Here is a 21,778-nt window from a genome sequence, read left to right on the forward strand (position 1 = left end):
ACACACCACAACCTTTAAACATAGGGCGAAGCTACAAGTGACGAACGAGACTTGAACGGCAAGTGTATTTCTCCCTGTTCACTTGCACTCCACTCAATCCACTTGCTGTTCAAGTGTCATTCGTCACTTGTAGCTTGGCGCATAGTTTAACGGGTATCCCCACTTCCTGAGGAACCCTAGGAATTTTTTTATGAGGGATCGTCTAGCAATCCTTTTAAAAATTCTTAGCACTTTAACCAATCGACTATTCCCAAAGTTCCTTGAGGGAAATTATGACAGTAAAACTGGAAAATTTGGAGTACATAAGAGTCACAGAGCTTGACTAAGAGTGAACATTTCCTTGAATGCACCAAATTGAGCACATTTCCTTGGATCTTAGGCAGGGCTTTTTTTCTAGGAAAAGAGGTGGTGGAACTCAGAGGGTTGCCAGCACAGGGGGCAACTCTTGGCGGGAGGTGGTGCCCCTGGTGCCACATGCGTGCGCGCAAAGTGCATGCACGCTCCCAGGACCAATGACATCACTTTGGGTCAGCTGGAACAAGGGGGAGTTTTAAAAAGTTTAAATCACCCTTGGTGAAAATGGTCACATGGCCGGTGGACCCACCTCCTGATCTCCAGACAGAGGGGAATTTAGATCGCCCTCCATGCCACTCCAGCAGCACGGAGGGCAATCTAAACTCCCCTCTGTCTGGAGATCAGGAGGCGGGTCCACCGGCCATGTGACCATTTTCAAGAAGTTCCAGAACTCCATTCCACCGCGTTCCAGCTAAAAAAAAAAGCCCTGATCTTAGATGTCCATACCCTTTGAGATTTGTGATCGCTTACAATCCTAAAGAACTGTAAATTCATTCATGAATACATACATTCGACAAGGAAAAGAAATGGCCAGCTCCAGATTTGCTATAGAAAAAGTACAGAAGTGTAACTGTGCAGAAGAGATAATGTTGAGGTCAGATCTTATCTTATGTGGTGTTTTGGATTTTTTTCCCTCAGGAATCCAAAGTATTACATCTATTCTACACTCTATTTAATCAGTTCAAGGCTAAACAAACTGCACAGGAAATCCTCTCTCATTACTTAAAGGAGACGGTTTTACAATCTGCCATACTTTAAAGACTGCATGAGAAGCCTTTACGATGTGAAAAATGTATCAGAGTTTCTAGAGATAGGCCTTGCATTGGCCACAGATCAATATGGACACGGAAAAAAACTAATTAAATGGTGTTGTTACCATTAGAAATACAAGTGTTGTCAACTTGCTGAACAGCATGGACGGAGTGGCAGCCATTAGATCAATGTTACTGAAGTGGGCCTTAAATAAGAAATAGGTATGGCACTTGCAAAAATCAGCACACTCAGGGCCAAGCTACAAGTGATGAATGACACTTGAACGGCAAGTGGATCAAGTGGAGGGTAAGTGAACAGGGAGGAATACACTTTCCGTTCAAGTGTCATTCGTGACTTGTAGCTTGGCCCTTATTTAGAAACACAAGTCCCACCCAAAAATGTTTTTCCATAAATTATATCTTCATTGCAAGATTTCCAAGATAAGTGTTACATAATTTTGCCCACAGTTTTTGCAGGGTCTGTTTAGCAACAATGGGAGCTGTGACATTTAAGTTAATTAATTGCTTAGATTTAGGGATGCCAACTCCCGGTTAGGAAGTTCCTTGAGATTTTGGGGGTGGAGCCTGAGGACGGGAGGGACCTCAGCAGGGTATAGCACCATGGAGTCCACTCTCCAAAGAAGCCATTTTCTCAAAGGGAACTGGAGATCCGTTCTCATTCCAGGAGATTGTCAAACCTAGCTTACATAAATAGTTTAAAAATTATTTTGATTGGCTAAAAAAAACCAACAGATTTTTAAATGTTTGAATTATTTTCTATACTAGTATTTCTGACAGGTAAAGATGGATTGCCATCTTAGAAGAGGCATTCCTCCTTCTCTCATAAGGGTGGGGCTTTTTTTCAGCTGGAACACGGTGGAACGGAGTTCCGGCACCTCTTGAAAATGGTCACATGGCCAGTGGCCACGCCCCCTAATCTCCAGACAGAGGGGAGTTTAGATTGCCCTCTGCACCATGTGGTGCGGAGGGCAATCTAAACTCTCCTCTGTCTGGAGATCAGAGGGTGGGGCCACCGGCTATGTGACCATTTTCGCTGAGGGCAATTTAAACTTTAAAAAACTCTCCCCTTATTCCAGCTGACCCAAAGTGATGTCATTGTGTGGTCCTGAGTTCCACCTCTGAGTTCCACCACCTCTTTTCCCAGAAAAAAAGTCCTGCATATGGGAATGGTTATTAAAAAATAAAAGATAACCCAAACAGGCTTGGAACACCTCCACAGGAAGGCTCTTGTCTCCCCCCTCTCCGCCCTTCAAGCTGTTGAGTTATTTCCACGTTTTTGCTGCTCTACATGGAGCATCCTATGCACGTAGAATAGCAACAACTGGGAAATAATTCTCTCTGCAGTGCAATTTCAGTGCAGGAAAACATATGAGGGAGGAGGCCAGAGGCCTTCCTCCCATCAAGGTAGCATTCGGAGCCTGTTTGAGCTCTCCTTTATGTTTTAACAGACATTCCCCGGAGTTGCTGTCTGGCTGTGGGAAACCTGAGGTGGGTTTGAGGAACCTGAGGGCACAACTCTTTTAAAGCCCACACATCTACTGTGGCCCTAAAATTAAGCTTGTTGGGATGCCCCACTTAAAAACAAAGAAATTGTAGAGTTTTTTCCTCATGGCTGCTCTTCCAAGTCTCAATCTCATTCTGGTTTCTAGGTTGCATTCTCCCTTTTGGTTGATGACGGAACCAAGGAATAAAAAATCTTTAAGAATTTCAATTGATTCATGGTTAGCATTAAAATTGTGTAGTTCCTTGGTAGTTTTTACTTTTGTCTTCTTCATGTTCAGGTTTAATCCTGCTATGGCACTTTCTCCTTTAACATTTATCTGTAGTCATTTCAAGTCTTGGCTGTTTCCTGCCAGTAAAGTGGTATCATCTGCAGATCTCAAATTGTTAATATTCCTTCCACCAATTTTCACTCCACCTTCATCTAAATCTTCCTTTCCTTTTGATATGTTCTGCATATAGGTTGAGAAGATAAGGCAATAGTATACAATCTTGTTTGACAACTTTGCCAATTGGAAACCATTCTGTTTCCTCCTATTCTGTCTTAACAGTAACCTTGTCCAGAGGACAAATTGTGCATCAACAGAATCAGATGTCGTGGCATACCCATTTCTTTTAACACTGTTCATAGATTTCACGATCCATTGATTTCAATAGGTTTTAGAAAGGTATAACCCAGGACTACACTGTTAGGGTTTTATACAGCAGATCTCAAATATTTTTCGGAACTACAACTGATCTCCAGACTGCAAAGACCATTTCCTTGGTGAAAATAGCAGCTTCGGAAGGTGGAGTCTACGGCCTCACATCCCCATTGACTTCCCTCGCTGCCCTCTCTAGACCCTGTCCCTAAGTCTCCAGGAATTACCAAGCCAAAGTTGGCAAACCCAGCCAGTTCTCCTGCTAAGCCACACAAGTGACTGCTTCGAGCCATACAATGAAGAGGGGGCTGTTGCCCAGAGGTGACTGGCAACTCCTAGGCCGACACTGCCACCAGTTGGGTTCAAACCACACCCTTCTTGCAACATCCAGACCTGTCTGGCAGTGGCATGGGCCCAGGAGTGTTTAGGTGTGCCTTGCTTGTGGCGTCAGAACACCATGGAGCAGTCTTGCAAAGACGTGACTTTTTGAACATTATTTTTTTCCCTGAAATCCTTTATACAAGTTCTGAGAAATATTATTGTCCCCAAATATAGTGATTCTGGGGGGGGGGGGGGGGTTGAGTTTAGAGAACAGGAGGTTGTTTAAGATCCTGCAGTCAGTTCAAAGATAAAGCGACTTTCCTTTCTGAACTTTCCCAAAACCAGCTCAGTGGACAGTGGATGTTGAATTTTGCTGAGTAGGATTGACAGGTCCTCTTACCCTCCCGGTGGCAGGAAGGACCCAGCACTCATGTTTTTAGCACAGAAGCACATGCACACTTCACAGAAGGACAGTTTGCACCCCAGATGGACCTAATTCGACCTCTTGTGGGCCCAAACCGGCCTGCTGGGAAGCTTGGGAGCGCTTTTGGGGTGCCACAATGGTGTCACTCCTGGTAGTGATATCATCATGCTGCCCCAAAAGCATGTCCAGAAGTTCTGTTCCCACACCTCCCCTCTCCACACACACATACCAGCCAGGTGAGTGGTGGCAGGGGGTGGAAGGTGGGAATGGGGGATCCCCCGCCTCCACCAGGAGACCTGAACTGAAAGCCTAGAACTGAGCCAGTATGGCTTAGGGGTTACAGCATTTTACTCAGGGCCAAGCTACACATGACGAATGACACTTGAACGGCAAGTGGATTGAGTGGAGGGCAAGTGAACAGGGAGAAATACACTTGCCGTTCAAGTGTCATTCGTCATGTGTAGCTTGGCCCTTAGATCTGAGAGAACCCGGGTTCAAACTCCCACTCTGCCACGGAATCTTGCTGGGTGACCTTGGGCCAGTCACACACTCTCAGCCTAACCTATCTCACAGGTTTGTGGTTGGGGTAAAACTGAGGAGAGGAGAATTATGTAAGCCACCTTGAGATCCCATTGGGGGAAAGGTGAGTTATAAATGCAGTAAATAAATAAATGAGTGTGAGCTACTGCACTGAAGTGACTTGAGCATTTGATTAAGTCCAGAAAAAACTGGTTACAAAAAAAAATCCTCACTCTGCCATGAAGCTCAGAGGGTTACCTGGGGCCAGTCACTCTGTCTCACCATAAAGTTACCTCACATGGTCATTATGAGGTAAAATGGGAAAGGGAAAGAAACTCTCTACGCCATCTTTTATGGCCCAGAAGAATAGCAATCTGACAGACAAACATTTCCTCAATGAAACCACTTTCTGGTGTAAACATTTTTTGACACAAATGCAAACATCATGTTTATCAAATAATGCTTAAGACAACAGCGTTAGTGAGCTAATTCCATTCCCTGATTTCCCAGCCATCTCTGTACAACAACTCTATTATATCATAGAGGCGGCACAACCTAGACAAAATTGCCATTAATCGTTATGTAAAAATTAACATTCTCCAGTTACCACTGTCTCAAAGTAGTCATTGTATGGTTTCCCCAGGAAACTTCAACATATTGTTTTGAGTGGCCTGTTCATATTTCAGTTCCCAGCTTATAAATAAACCTAGCATCAATAATCGCTGGGCAGTTTGGCTCAACACAGGAGGAGATATTTGCACCTTTCAAGCTGCAAAGAAAGGGGTGGAGGAGAAATCCATTATTTGACAACTATGAAACAGCTAGTCTGTGGTCAGTGATCCTCAGAGCATACTCTTACACAGCCTCCCATAACTAAGCCTGCCAATTTTTCAATCTCACAGAACGGCATGTCGGTCCCAGGAATTAGATGGCAATGCTTATCAAGGCAAAGAGAGAAATGCTTGTACCTACAGACAATGTCCCTGCTAACATCAAAGCCAAAGAGACCTGCTGAAAAACTGACCATTCTAATCACAATACTAAAGTCACCTTGAATTCAACATCAACAACATTGTACCCTGATATGGCTTGGGGGGCCCCACTAGGGTTGTCAAATTGCATTAAAAAATAAACCAGATTCCACACGCACATCTGAGCTTAGTGTGATGGTGTCACTCCAGAGTGACATCATCACTGGCCATTCCCCTGGCGTTCCAGCAGGTGAACAGGTCTGCTGCTTCCCACGTGCTCAGGAGGAGGCAAAGTCAGCTGGTCATTCCTCCAGCGCTCGGGTGAACGAGTGGGCTGGAAGCAGGGGAGAGTTGGCAGAGGTGGTGCTGGAGGCTGGACAGGCCCACCAGCCCCTTCCCCAAGAGAGTGGGGGGAGGTGGTGCCTGTTTGTTGTTTGTGGGGGCCAGCAGGCTCTCCTCCAGCCATCAAGATCCCTACTGCACCACTCCCAGAAACCCTACTTGAGCAGGCAGCTGGAAATGTACTAATAATAAATAATAGCTTGGTTTCAGAGCCTGGCGGCAGCCCTGGAACCTAAAAGGGTAGATCCCTACCGCACCACACACAAAGAAAATTCAAGCTCCAATGCACTCACCCAGTCTCTCTAACAGCAGCTGTCTCTCCCTGAAAACCAGAGCTGGGAGCCCCCCTCCTCCCTGGTCTTTTCCTCTTGTAACAAATTTGGAGCTCCAGTCCACACTTGGAAGGAAGACCTGCCTATCAAGCTAAATTGGGCTTAGATTGGGGTTTCCAGGGCAACAGCAGGAGTTCAGACAGAGTTCAGACAATCCCTGCCTAAATTGCCAAGGGAATTGTTTGCAGGTGCCAGACTGGCTTGACAAACAACAACAAACAGCAACGAACGAGGCTTGCAATGACCACTTGTTCGTTTAGAATGGGGCCTCATGACCAGCTTGTTCACAAACAGCAGATTGGGCTGTTCGTGGGTTTTTTTCATTCGTATTGCTATTCGTGCCCATCTCTAATTAGGACAAACCTACCAAATATGCATGATATCTGTAGCTGAGATGGTACATCAGCAACTGAAATAGTTAACATGGTATTCATCTTAATTGCTCTTATATATCAACAATAAATCATCCTGCAGTAAGTTTCTTTCATTCCAGTAAATATAAATTGTTGCTCCAATTACGATGATTCTTAAACAGTCAGCTTCTTCATGAACTGCGTCTACCCCCAACAGATTATAAAACCATTACATGCATCAGTGTCTTTTAAAATTTAAAGACAATAATTTGACAATAAGACCTTTGTTTCTATGATAAAGAAGATACATTTCTCAAAATCTGATAATGTTGTCAAACATTGATTTCTAATTTTATAGAATCTCCTGATTGAAAATATGAAAAATTTATTCAAGGAGTGGAGAGATAGGAAGCACGTTAAACACTTGAAAAAAATAACAAGGCAGGGATTCAAAGGGTGCCTCCGCTCCCAGGCTCCAACGCTTGACCAACAGACATTTTTGGAACTACAGGACCCACCAGATCTAGTAAGGAAACAGATCAACAAAGCCCAAATAATAACAAGGGATAACCTGCAACAAGTCAAGCCTAAACTAAGCAACAATAGAATGACACTGGTGGTTACATAAAGCTCTCAACTCAAACCAGTTCAATGCAACATCAGTGACTCTTCTCTCACAAGCATTGGGCAGCAAACCTTTTCTTGTCCACAGAGAGCCCCAACCTTAAATAACTTCTTACTCATAATCAGGGCTTTTTTTCAGCTGGAACGTGGTGGATCGGAGTTCCGGAACCAGGGCCGGCACGCCCATTGAGGCCAAGTAGGCGGTGGCCTCAGGGTGCGGGGTGCTGGAGGGGGCGCCGGAGGAGGCACAGGGGGCAGGAGCATGCGCCATGGAGCTGCAGCCTCCTAGCTCTCATGCCCCGCACCACCGCCGCCACCAGCACACGCCCCTGGCTGGGCTCAGCAGCCGTGGGCAGGCATCTGCGGTGGCGCAGGGCAACCGAGTGGGAGAGCTCGGAGGCCACCCATGCACTGTCCCAGCCACCCGCCACAGCAATCGGGCTAGGGGCACACGTGTGCCCATGATGACGTCATACATGATGTCATCACACAGGCCGGTGCGTGTGTGTGTGCACATGTGGGCAGGCATTCAGCCGGCCGGCCGGCTGCAGGCACCAAAAACCCTGGTGCCGCTGCTGTCCAGAACCTCTTGAAAATGGTCACATGGCTGGTGTCCCCACCCCCTGATCTCCAGAAAGAGGGATGTTTAGATTGCCCTCCGTGCCGCTCGGCGGCACAGAGGGCAATCTAAACGCCCCTCTGTCTGGAGATCAGGGGGCGGGGCCACCAGCCATGTGACCATTTTCTCCGAGGGCAACCCACTGAGTTCCACCACCACCTCTTTTCCCAGAAAAAAAGCCCTGCTCATAATTATGCACTTCCCAACACTGACACAGACTCTGGGGCCAGAGCCTTCACTATACCAAAATGCCAACTCTGCTCCCATATTTATTCTAACAGCAGGATCAACGCCAGTTATACTATCTCAGGATCATTCACTTATTCTTTCTCCAATTGCTGCTATCAGGTGTCAGCAATTACCTTCTACTCTGTACACTGAAGAAACAAATCAGGCCCTATGCAAAAGAATAAATGGATATGTCTGGCATTAGAAATCACAGCACTCAAAAAAAAATATCTTCCAGGACATTCTATTGCTGACCTAAAAGTGGCTGTCCTCAAACAGAAATTTCATGATTACAACATGAGATTGCTGAAATGGAATTTATTCATAGTTCAGAACAATTGACCCTCCAGAGCTGAACAGAAATTTAGGATTCTTATCTCGCTTCAGATGCTAATTTTTGCTCTAATCAGCTGCATTGTATCTTCACATCCTGATGCCCTCCCTTGTAACACCCCACCTAACTTTGGCTAGGATATAAAGGCTCAAGGATCTCCATTCCTACTTGTGCCTGAAGGGAGCTCTGACTCTTGAAATCTTACATATACTTTGAAAATCTTGTTGGTCTCTAGGGTGCCACGGGACAAAAATCCTGCAAAACCTGACCAAGGTTTGTGTATGCATGCACACTGCTTTTGTGTTGCTAGGAAATGTCCCCAAAAGCAGAGAATGATTGGCAAGCACTAACCTTCAGAGTGATCATTCAGTTCACTGAACCCTCCACAGGTCCATCAGTGGCTACTAGCCACGGTGGCTGAAAGGAACTTCCATGTTCCTCCAGGGCTAGGAGGTAACATCAGGGGAAAGCCTCGGCTTCTATTCCTTGTTTTTGGCCCTCCAGAGTAACTAGTTGGCCACTGTGCGAGACGGGGTGCTGGACAAGACAGACAAGTGGTCTGATCCGTCTGGGCTCGTCTTATGTTCTTAAAACCCAGGTGAAGTAAGTCAAGACTAGAACCCTGTGCAGTCTGCTGAATTCAGTTCTTGCTGTCCAGTCAGACAGACATGGATGCAGAACAGACAGCCTTCCAGGGGGACAGGACGGGACAGGGAGCCAGAGAAACAGGCTTGAGCTAATAGATCCGCTGGGCAGGCCTGTGTCGCCGGTAGCCTGGATTTTCCAAGACAACATGCTTAGTGCAAACCAAGAGATAGGGCTAATACACGGTTGACGGATTTGGAAATTTTCTAACACACCTTTCTGCCATGTCACTGACAATTAAAGGACAGTTAGAAAATTCTAGCCTTGTGACTTGAGCTGGAAAGTTTTCAAAACTTTGGAAAAGCAAAACTACCCTTAGAAAACATAGCAGTATGCCATCTGGAGAAAAGAACTTTCTTACCGGAAACGGCTCTTTTTCGGAGCGGTATAGCTGCTGTTCTTGCATCTGGAGCCAACGTTGCAAAATAGGCTCTGAACAAAAGGGTAGAGGCCCCGGCTTGGCAAGTCTCGGGCTTCCAAATAACCTGAAATGTAAGTAGCATATTTTTGAGAAAAAGACCGTTTCCTAAAACACTCAGTGCTGTGATAATTTTGGGACAGTTCACGGATTACAACTGGATGCTTTTGTGTACCTTGAAACAGCTGAAAATTTATTTGTGCCAACAGTGTACAAATGCAAGGCAGCCAACCACATATATGGCCACAACTTCCACACTGGAACTTGATTATCAGCCTCCTTTTTACTAGGTCCAGAGGAGTTAGCCGTGTTAGTCTCTGGATCTATGGCCATGGAAAGCACCGCATTCAGCCGAATGGAGAGGAAATCCAACTCTTTTTACTAGGGAAACCAGATCTTCTGCTTCAGCACAAAACCTCTCAGCTTCTGCTCACTCTGCCTGCTACCATTCAGTGAGGAGGCAGAAGGAAAATGGCTGGGAAAACTGGCATTGCACCAACCACACAACATTTCTTTTAACAAATACCTGGAAGTGACATCACCATGCAAGAGAGACATTCTAGGATTTACCCCAAACTCTATGGTTTGAGGCAAATCCAAGATTATCACATTGGTGCAGTGACATCACTTAGGGTATTCCCCTGTCCCCTCACTTCTCTCTTTCAGTTGGAACAGTATTAAAACCTTCGTATACAGTTGAAAAAGTTTCTCTCTCTCTTTGCTGAGAACAAGCTGGAAGGGGGAAGTCAAGTCAGTGGTTCTCCAGCCATGCCCTGGCAGGCTTTTTAAGATGCTTAATAGCTTGCTAGACCAAGACAGGACACCTCATAGGGAAGAGAGATTTGGGAGGTTTAAAGTGGTCAAAAGACTCTTCCTGGGGACTTCAGGAAAAGCTTTTTTGACCTCCCCTTTTAAGGGGGTGGGCAAAAGGAGATAAGAAAATCCCTTGGCAACAGAGTGGAAGTTCTTTTTGACTGAAGGATCTTTCCCTTGGCTCCTATAGGCAGCAGCCATTGCCATGTGGAGGCCTGCTAACCTGAACAAAGGGCCAAGCTACACATGACGAATGACACTTGAACGGCAAGTGTATTTCTCCCTGTTCACTTGCCCTCCACTCAATCCACTTGCCGTTCAAGTGTCATTCGTCATGTGTAGCTTGACCCAAAGACTCCAAGATAATGGAAGGTTTTAAAAGTTGTGTCTTTTAAGTTAAAGAGCCTGACTTAGAATAACATTAGCTAGACCATCTATAGAGTGAGGGGCAGAGGAATTCCATGTTTACATCTTCCTTTTGGGATGTTTTGATCAACATTTGTTGTGCTTGAGAGTATACATGTGAACGTTTTTCTTTTTAATAAATACTTTAAAACTCTTTAACACTGGTAGCTCTGTATAACGCAGACATCCACTGCTCAAATATGATATTTCAAATGATATGATTTTTGCTCAGGAACAAGGTGGGGCCTTAGAATGGCAAGGCGATGCAGAGGAGTTGGGAACCTTGGCCCTAGCAGCAGGTAATTCCTACAATTGCAAGTGATGGCAGTGATGTACCAAAAGGAGGAAAGAAAGTCCCTCTGAGGGTTGGGAAACTGGGACAGTGGTGTGTGCCAGGCAGTGGGGCTGATCCACCACAGAGGAGATCCATGAGGGAACTCACAAGCCAATGGAGTTGTACAATCAGAAGCGGAAAAGGCAAGGAGGTTTTGCCCATCCAGGAGGAGTGAGCCAGCAGTGATGTGACCAAACACTAGAGGGAAAGCTTCAGGGCTGAGGAAAGCTGGGGGGAAATCTGCAGGAAGAATTGAAGCTGAATGAAGCACTTCTCATGTTCAAAGTGGAGGAGGATGTGCTGCAACTTCTTCACCCCATGTGCACCCATGGAACAGATAAAGAAAGAGGAAAAATAGGAAATGTGCGGGCCAGTTGGAGATCAGCCATAATGCATGCACTCCCTCTAGCATACAAGCCATGACTCTACACTTACTCACATGCAGAAGGACACTAATGTCGCTAGTACTTGTTTAAATCAGTTTTCTAGAATCCATCCCTCACTCTAAGACTGTTCTTGTGCATACACTAAAGGGGGACACGAAGCTCAATACAAACCAAAAAACGCACAAACCATGCCAGTTTGTGGTTCAGGAAAACACGGTTCATGGGACCGTGTTTTCCACGAACCCCATGACTTTTTCACCCAGTTTATCACGTTCACGAGCAGTTCGTGACCCCAGACAGGCTGACGGTGCTGAGGGGTGTGTGAAACTGACAACCCCTTCTCCTGCCACCAGCGAGCAGCAGGAGAAGGGGGCTGTTAGTTTCACACACCCCACACTGGGTTTAGCCGATGGGCTGAAGCTGGTGCGGGGGGTGTGTAGCTGACAGCCCCATTCTCCTGCTGCCCTGGGTGGCAGGAAAAAGGGGGCTGTCAGTTTGACAGACCCCGCACCAGATTCAGCCCACGGGCTGAACCCAGCATGGGGTCTGTCAAACTGACAGCTCTCGTTCTCCTCCCACTCAGGAGGCAGGAGAACACAGCTGTCAGTTTCACTCACCTCATGCTGGGTTCAGCTGATGGGCTGAAGCTGGTGCAGAGTGAGTGATGCTGACAGCCCCTTTCTCCTGCCACTTGGGGGACAGGGGGACAGGGCTGTCAGTTTCACTCATCCTGTGCCGGGTTCAACTGATGGGCTAAAGCCTGGGCAGGGTGAGTGAAGGTGATCGCCCGGTTCTCCTGACATTCGGGGGATAGGAGAACAGGGCTGTTAGTTTCACTCACCCCGCGCTGGGTTCAGTCAATGGGCTGAAGCTGGTGTGGGGTGAGTGATGCTGACAGCCCCATTCTCCTGCCACTTGGGGGACAGGAGAACAGGGCTGTCAGTTTCACATGCCCCATTCCAGCTTCACCCAATTGGATGAAGCCTGTATGGGCTGTTTTGAAACTGAAAGACTTCTCCTGCCACTTCGTGGGCTGTCAGTTTCAAACATCCCACACCAGATTCAGAAGCTGGCACCAGGCATTTGAATTCCACGAACTACGAACCACGAACTGATTCGTGAACTGGTAAAAGTTCATGGAAGTTCATAGTTCGTGGTTCGTGGAACAGCAACGAACCATGAATCAGGTGGTTTGGGTTTTTTCCAGTTCGTGCCCATGTCTAGCACACACTCCAGCACATAAAGAGAGAGACAACTAGACAGCTTTTAAAGAAGTCTGTACAACAAATTTCTCATGTGACCTTTATTTTCACTTGATACTTCCCACAATTTTCTCCTTTCAGCCATGTAATTAACACAAACACCATTTTTGTCATGATTAATGAAACACAGTCCCGTGAACCTACTGGAGTCTCAGCCATATCATCAGCTGACCTACAGGAGTGGTTCTTATAGTGAAGCCTTATCACACGATGTGCTTCGTTTAATTTTTAAAAAAATAGAGCAGTGTGGAACTCTCTCTAGATAGGCCAAGATAAAGATTTCAATACATAACTCACAGTTCTCTCTCTGTATCGGTGGTTCCTGGAAACGAACTACAGCTAGAATCAAGAAGAGCATACATGGCCAGAGAACTTCGGAGAGTGACAAAATCTGCAGGGGAAAAGAACTCGGTGTTAATAATACTAGAAGAACCACTGAAATGGGAATTAAAGTTGTGGTGCACAATTCTGAAGAAAAGCAAGAATATAAAAAGAAGTCACATTATAAAAGTGGTGGGAAAGTGCTATCAAGTCATTGCTGACTTATGGGGACATCTGGGGGATGGTGAAAGGAAAGAGGGATAGAGGAGGTTTGCCATTGCCTGCCTCTGCATAGCAACCCTCATCTGCCTTGCAGGTCTGCCATCCCATTATTAACCAAGGCCAACTCTGCTTAGCTTCCAAGAGCTGATGAAATCGGGTTTGCCCAGGCTATTCGGTTCAGGACAATGTTATAATAGGATAAAGGAACTGTTTATACCAGAGATCTCCAACATGATGCCAATGGGCATCACATGGTACCTTCCAACCCCTTTCCTGGCACCTACCAAGTATTTTGGAAAGTGGGTGGGGCCAGGTAGGGCTTTTGCTGAGCAAGGCTTCTGATTGTCCATTGGTGATTTGATTGGCTTTGTGGATTTTTTAAAAACTTTGCTTTGGTAGCAGCTGGCACCACAGCACAAGGATCTTCACTGTGTGACTGAAGGTACGGAGCAGGAACTGTCTTGTGGCTGGCTGCACCTCCTGCAGCAGCCATTTTCTGGCAGCCATTTTGTGGCTGCACCCATCACACTGTGCCAGAATTCCAAAGATTTCACAAGCAAAAATATGTTGAGAACCCCTCCTGTATATCAATTGGCTGCAACAGCCTATTCATTATGCATTTGAAGAACAAAATATTTTGGAATGATATTAATATATTGTGAGTTTTTTACCTCAGGAAATGCTTTACAGTCTAAATATTTACACCAGCCATAGTATCTGTCAATTACTAGCTGAAACCACAAAGGATTATCATTGTTGAAGAAATACTTATTGCAATTACAAGACACAATGAAGTAGAATTAAAAGATTATCCTCATAAAGAAAAGACCATTCTAGCAGGAGGGATGGCCTGATATTAAATTTTACTGAGAATAATGTGCCCAGGAAAATCCAGATATTTTATTACTGAAAGTAAAGTATCCCAGCTATTGTTGCTGAAAACCACACTTTATTTCCACATATTATTGCATGAGGAAAAAAATAAGCCTATCTTTCGTATTTCTTTACAAGAATAGAACACAAGTATAGTTATATCCACTCTACAGAAGGAAATGATTTCCCAGAAATGTCAAACCATGTTTGCCTTTTAAAGCTAGTTCTCATATTACCAGTCTCCTCTTCACCACACGATTGTTCACCATGTGGAAACTACAGGAAACAATTCTCTGTGGCAACACTAAAATTTGTAAACCAAACCACACAGATTGGGCCAATCACAAGGGAAATTTCTCCATCAACAACATATATCTCATTTAAAGTAGAGTGGACATTATCTACAAGGTGGGAGAAAAACATTTATTTGTGTCACTGAGGGAGAAGCTTTTTAAAAGGAACACATCACACAGAATGGTAGTTATTTCTTTCATCTGTAAGGAGTAAATGCCCATCACAAACTCCCAAAAGGAACTGCAATTCAGCCAATATGCACTTTCTCTTGCCAAATGAAAATAACCAATGAACATTGCTGAACATTGAGAGATCTTCATTTTCATACTGAACCCTAATGAAAAGATTAAAAGGCTCTAACACCAAAAAATGCACCACTCAAAGGCCTGCCAAAATGTATTGCATTTTTTATTACACCATCCTTCCAAGACTAAGGGCCAAGCTACAAGTGCCGAATGACACATGCCTGGCAAGTGAACAGACTCACGTGTATTCCTCCCTGTTCACTTGCCGTTCACTTGCTCTCCACTTGATCAAGTGGAGCGCAAGTGAACGGCAAGTGTACAGGGAGGAATACACGTGAGTCTGTTCACTTGCCAGGCAAGTGTCATTCAGCACTTGTAGCTTAGCCCTGAGATCCCCAACCTTTTTGAGCCTGCGGGCACCTTTGGAATGCTTAGGCAAGGTGATGGGCACCTCTAAAAAATGGCTGCCACAGGAGAAGGACCCAAGCACCCATAGTAGGGCTCCCGTTTACCCGTCCCAGGCAGGAAATTATCTCCTCCAGCCCCAATTTCCTGCCCCTAAGAAATTAAGAAGCAGGAGGAAAAAAATGACCACCAGAAGTGATATCACATCCTTCCCAAATTTTACTGTCCCCAGGCATTGCCCACAAAATCTCCCAGCATTAGCTGAAGCCAGGGATCGTTTCATACAAAAAGAGCTGGAGGAACTCATTAGCATAACTCATTAGTATATACCACACCCCTTCACATCACCTGAAGTGTGTCATTAGCTGATTTGCATATGCCACACCCCCTGACATCACCTATCCTGGCTGTTTTGGACCCAATCCTGGCTGAAACAGGCCCAAAATGTCTGAGTCAGGTGGGCAGGGCCACCTTTCATGTGACCTCTTTGGGGAACTGCCGGAACTGTGTTCCGGCACGTTCCCACTCAAAATGAGCCCTGGCTGAAGCAGTTTTGAGAACCCCAACAAACAAAAATCAGGAAGGAGATGGGGGATATAAATGGGCACACGCAATCAGAAGAAGCCCAAGGAGGGATAACACAGAGAGAGAGGAAGATGATCGATGCAGGAAAGGGAGGAGAATACCAAGGGGGAAAGGGGGGGTGCTCTGCTGCTCCCAAGCCCCAAATGTTTCACAGAAAATCCTGTGCATCCTAGATCCTTCCTCTGGTGGGCAGTGCGGAGGACCCAAGTATTTGTATGAGGGCAACCAGTTACTCACTCTACCTTCACAATGGCCCCGTTTACTTTCCTGAAGAAAGGAGCCAAAGGAAGTCCCTGTAGGAGACATGATACCCAAAGGTGCCACGTAGATAAACCTTACTCCCAGGAGATATACGTTGTTCCCCTTACTTACAACAAACCTGTGAAGGAGGATAAGCTGAGACAGACTGACTGGTCGCAGGTTACTCAGAGCAGAACCACAAGTGACAAAAGGCACAGATTGGACACTTGTCAGCTTCCCTCAAGTTTTGATGGGAAATGTAGGCAGCTTGGCGGAATGTTGGACAAGTGACAGTTGAAAAGTCCATTGGACAGCAGTCGGAGAGCGAAGCTGCAAGACCAGGATGCCTACATTTCCCATCAAAACTTGAGGGAAGCAGACAAGTGTCCAACCTGTGCCTTTTGTCACTTGTGGTTCTGCTCTCAGTGATCTTCATACCTGTGCTTGAATCTGGTCCTCGCTGGACCCTCTAATCACTCCAAAGCAAAGTTGGACTAGATGGTCTGTATGGCCCCTTCTAACTCTATGATTCTATGAAAGTCCTCCCAGACATTTCAATGACCCTGCAGAGACTGCAAATCCCTCTGCATTTTTCTTCAGCCCCCAAATATTTCGACGATTGTTCTTAAGGCATCATTTTTCTAGCAGAATATGGGAAACCTCATCAAAGCAGCTCACTGAATCTCTAAATAGCCTTTTGAAAGTAGCTGGACTCTCCGTCTCATCAGGAGCAATTAGGACTCGTCTCAACTGTCTCCATATGCAGCAAAGGAAGTCGTCAAGGTAATGCAACAGACGAGCCTTGGCCTAAGGCAGGGGTCCCTGCGCCACGGCACCGGCCAACACTTTTCCTGATGCTCACCAAGTGATTTTAGAAAGTGGGTGCGGCCAGGTGGGGCTTTTGCCCAGCAAGGCTTGATTGCCCATGGGAGATTTGATCGGCCGTGCAGATTTTTTAAAAAACGTTGCTTTGGCAGCAGCCGCCCCCAACAGCACAAGGTTGTTCATTGTGTGACGAAGGTAAGCTGCAGCAGGCATTTTTTGGCTGGCTGCTCTTCCCACAATAGCCATTTTGTGGCTGTGCTAGGGTTGCCAGGAAGTGGAGGGTACTTATCCATATGCACGTGAGCATGCGCCAGCTTCCCTGGACGATGATGTCACTTCTGGCAAGGTTCAGAAGTGATGGCACAGCACCAGGGCTTATTCTTGGGCTGATTGTTAAAGAACCAGTCCTGGCATGATGCCATCACTTCTAGGTCCACTGATAGAGTTGCTAGGAACCCCAGGGGCCAAAGCAGGGAACAAGGGGCTGTGGATGGGGGACAATCCCTCCCACATATGCACACACTGCACACACACTTCCGTGTTCCCCAGTCCCACTGGGCTGGCTTCAGTGTGCCTGACGTTTTCCAGTACAAAGGAGGAGCACATGGTACACTGGAGCCAAAAATTGCCCATTTAAAGGCTTCAGTGTACCAAGCGCAGCATATGGGAGGAAACTCCAGGAGTGCTAAGGCCTCCAAACAGGCAATTTTTGGCTTCAATGTGCCCTGCACTCTTCCTTCATGTTGGAAAATGATATTTTCTAGCACATGGGAAGAAATGCCAGGCACACTGAAGCCAGTACAGTGGGATGAAGGAGTGCACGCATGCACTCCTTCCCCCCATGTCTTCCCCCCAATTGGCTTGGGAAGTGGGGCTGGAGGGTGGCAGGTGGGGCAGGCAGATGGTAAGCCTTTCTGCTCAAAGTGATGTCATTGACCGGGGCCCTGGGCATGCACAGACCCATTTCCTTTTACCTGCTTCCTCCCACCTCTCAGCTGGCGATTACCAAGCAAAGGCTCAAATTGCTTGGCGATTGCCCTCCACCATCAGGCATCTGGCAAGGCTACTCTGTACCTTCATACTTTGTCAAGATCCCAAAGGTGCCCACAGTCTCAAAAAGGTTAAGGGCCCCTGCCCAAGTTTTGACAGTCAACTCCAGAAAAATTCTACATTTTCCAAAAACTGCACAGGAAACAGAGCAACCTCATCAGCATAGCTTTACCATAATAAATGAAAAACAGCAAATAAAAAGCAAAGCCGCTTGAAACCCCCAAGGTATACAGGGAGAAGGCGAAACGGGATTCAGCACCATTGTTAGCGGAAGAGCTCCTTGCTAGGGTGGCTGCTGAATCAAAGGAAATCTACTTAATTGGACATTATTCAGTGGATATGCCACCATTAACTGGCATGCTAATAGGATAAGATAGTGGATGAATAACTGGAAATTCACAAGGCCCCTTCTTTGGAGTATGACAGAGATGTGACATTCTCAGATGTGGCACAAGGAGTCAATGCCCTCTCCAACAACTTCTCAAATTTTTCAAGCAACAGTATGCTGAAGGTTTCTTTCTAAATGAAGATACCTTTTTCTCTCTCCCTATCTCTCTGTCTTTCTCAGAAGGAATTGGATCCTACTGAAAAATCTTGCAATAAGTTCTCCACTGCCTGTCTGCTGACACCTAGCCAGAAACACATTGTTTTTAATTGGTGTTGGAGCCCTGACCCTTCTCTCACATCTGAGCCGGGCTGGTACTCAGAAATTATTCATATATACAGAGCACTGTTACGATTCTGTCTTATCTCTGGAGTTAGGTACTGCCTATTACGACTGGCAGCTAAAATCTGACCTTTAAACCGAGTTGTCAAGAAGGGAGTTGACATGAAGGAGAATTCATCTCCTTTTGATGTCATACTTCCTGCAGGGAAATAAAGCGATGTTCTTTCAGCAAACCCAGATCTTATTTTTGTTATTTTAAATATATATTCAACAAAATCTAATTAGCCCCAACCAACTTAAGACTATTTTTACCTAAAAGGGGAAAAAATAACCTAAAAGTTTTTAAAACTGAGATGCCACTATGAAGATAGCAGTGTGATGGGTGGATGGGATGTGTGAAATAGACCAGGTATGAGAAATAGAAAACTGCCGGTCCTTTATTTTGGGCTGTTGTGCATTTAGATGATGTGACTAGGGGTGTGCAACAAAAAAATATTTGGGTTTCCTGCTTCAGAATTTCCAAAGTGGGAAAAAGAGTCAGAAATGAGCAATTTCCAAAGCGACAAGCCAATTTGGAAAATGCTTATTGACTCACTTTGGTTGCTCTGTAAAGATTCAGAGCATACTGACAAACTTCCCACCCCACAAGGGGGTTCCTTATACAAGGGAAGCGGGAGACTGCTTCACTTTCCCCTCCCCCAAAGTCAAGGTTCTTGCCAGTAACAAAATTGCTGATGGTGGAGAGTGCCATCAAGTCATAGCTGACTCATGGCATCCCCTGGTGGAGTTTTCATGGCAAGAGACTAACAGAGATGGTTTGCCATTGCCTGCCTGTGCAACCCTGGTCTTCTTAGGAGGTCTCCCATCCAATTACTAACCAAGGCTGACCCCACTTCCGAGATCTCACAAAATGGGGCTTGCTGGGCTATCTATCCAGGTGACAGCAGCAACAAAATTAGCACTTGAAAAACCAGCCACTATTGGCCAAGGCTCTTCAGACATGTGATGTCCTCTCTTCCCATTCAGAATAGTGACCTGTTTGGATGATTGGCAGAACTATAGATCAATCATGAGCAGGGGTCATTTCGTAGAAAAAGAACTGCAGGAACTCATGAGCATAACTCATTAGCATATCTCATTAGTATAAGCCACACACCCTGACATCACCGCAAGTGTGTCAGAAGACAACACCCACCCCTCAGGCCCCTTTCCCCAAAAATCTCCAGGTATTTCCTGAAAATAAAGCAGAATGAACTCAAAGCATCTTACCCTCCTCTGGAGAGCCAGCACCAGCAGCCCTGCTTGCACTCATTCTCTCTCTCTCTCTCTCTCTCTCTCTCTCTCTCTCTCTCTCTCTCTCTCTCTCTCTCTCTCTCACTCGCGAGTCATGAATGAAAATAAAGCAGATTCAGAATGAATTCAAAGCAGCTTACCCTCCTCTGGAGAGCCAGCCCCAGTAGCCCGGCTTGCACTCAACTCTCTCTCTCTCTCTCTCTCTCTCTCTCTCTCACTCACTCACTCGCGAGTCATGAAAGAAAATAAAGCAGATTCAAAATGAATTGCAGGCCTAGAGGACAGGCCACGCGGCCACTACCCCTGCATGGCCACCCCCCCACACACACGTAGCCACACCTCTGCATGGCCACATCCACTCTGGGTTCCTACCAAGGAATCCAGGAGGTGGAGGTGGGGGGGGGGGTGTTCCAGCTGCTGCTGCCTCTGCCACTGACTGATGCTAAAGACACGGGCAGCAGGGAGGAAAGGAATCACATGGGTGGGGCCAAAACCCATGTGACCTCTTTTCAGATGTCTAAGAATGCCATTCCGGCACATTCCCCCTCCAAATGAGCCCTGATCATGAGATGGTACCAGCTCTAATTTTTGCATCCAAACACCCAACCATTCCTCTTTCCTTGGCCTGCATGAAGAGTAAATCCAAGAACTCATTTTCTACCCATTGGTACGAGGCTTTTTTTTAGAACAGTAATGTTACATCACAGGCAGCCAAGCCACAATCAACCAAAAGCTATGGTTAGTTGCTGTGCATAAAGTGAGAAGCTCAAACAACTTCCCCCCACCATGATTTCTAGATGGGCTTCTTTGTGGCTTGTCCCAGAAGAAGCATTTTCACTGTATTGGGGAGAACTTTAGTGGAGTGCCTGCAGTAGTCAGAGGCTGTAGTACAGGAAGTTCATGATTACCACCAGCAGCCCTAGATTGAGCTCCTGCTGATCTGTACCGATTGGGCCACTGAGTCAGCAAGAATCAGTATTTGGTTGGGACCCACAGAGTGCGTGGAGGAGAGAAGGAGATAAGTTCCCAGGAAGCGTGTCTTAAAAACGATGGCCGGGAACTTCCTGGAACTTTGTACTTCCTGGAGATCACCTGCCATTGGCAGGCACCCTGGGAACTCATGTGGCACATGCGCTCCCCACAGACACGACAGCATCACTTCTGGAAATGACATCATCACATTGGTACCAGGAGCATGCACATGTGAAAAGAAGAAGAAAAGTGAGTGGGAGGGTAAGAGAATTTGGGACTGGGAGGCAGGAAAGCTCCTAGGCCAGTGCACAGCCAGAGCGCTCCCACGGATCATGGCAACATCACTTCCTTAAGTGATGTCATTGTGCCCGGTGACAGCCATTCTCCTGCGGAATCCTAAGGTGTTCATCAGATGTGAAAAACCTGTTTCAGATCCACAGCAAAGAAAAGAGCAGGAAGCACTTACACGTATTACTCGTTTTGGATTCATAACTTGTTCATTGGAAGACACTTTTCCACAGGGCTTTTTTTCAGTGGGAACGTGGTGGAACAGAGTTCTGGCACCTCCTGAAAATGGTCACATGGCCAGTGACCCCGCCCCCTGATCTCCAGACAGAGGGGAGTTTAGATTGTCCTCCGCACCCTCCGGGCAATCTAAACTCCCCTCTGTCTGGAGATCAGGGGGCGGGGCCACCAGCCATGTGACCATTTTCACGGAGGGCAATTTAAACTTTTAAAAACTCCCCCTTGTTCCAGCTGACCCAAAGTGTCATCATTGTGCGGTCTTGAGTTCCACCACTGAGTTCCACCACCTCTTTTCCCAGAAAAAAGCCCTGCTTTTCCACATACTGGCTAGTATTTCCAAAATATGCTCTCCTACATAGGAAAAAAACACATTTATTTGCAAATCCTCAAGATTTGGATCTAGCCAATTTTATGTTAGTGAAAAAGAAAGGAGGAGTCCTTCCTTTGACCACCCAGAAGGGCAATGCTGAGGGCCGAAGTACACCTTCTGTTTTTAAGGAGCTGGGTCTGGATCCCCCAGGCCTAACTCAGGGCCAAGCTACACATGACGAATGACACTTGAACAGCAAGTGTATTTCTCCCTATTCACTTGCCCTCCACTCAATCCACTTGCCGTTCAAGTGTCATTCGTCATGTGTAGCTTGGCCCATAGTAAAGAAATCA

The 21,778-nt window shown here is 46.2% G+C and overlaps 1 protein-coding gene across 1 annotated transcript in view; it reads right to left on the bottom strand.

Moving 5' to 3' along the window:
- The window catches only part of ABCA13 (ATP binding cassette subfamily A member 13), a 345,676-nt gene that overhangs the window by 321,586 nt on the left and 2,312 nt on the right, over positions 1-21,778 (bottom strand). The window contains exons 2-3 of the mRNA XM_054991725.1: positions 12,896-12,989; positions 9,342-9,465 (exon numbers count right to left, since the gene is read on the bottom strand). Coding sequence (XP_054847700.1) covers positions 9,342-9,465; positions 12,896-12,989 — 218 coding nt within the window. The remainder of the gene's footprint in view (positions 1-9,341; positions 9,466-12,895; positions 12,990-21,778) is intronic.

Source organism: Eublepharis macularius, chromosome 11, assembly GCF_028583425.1.
Source record: "Eublepharis macularius isolate TG4126 chromosome 11, MPM_Emac_v1.0, whole genome shotgun sequence".
In the NCBI taxonomy this organism is placed as follows: domain Eukaryota; kingdom Metazoa; phylum Chordata; class Lepidosauria; order Squamata; family Eublepharidae; genus Eublepharis; species Eublepharis macularius.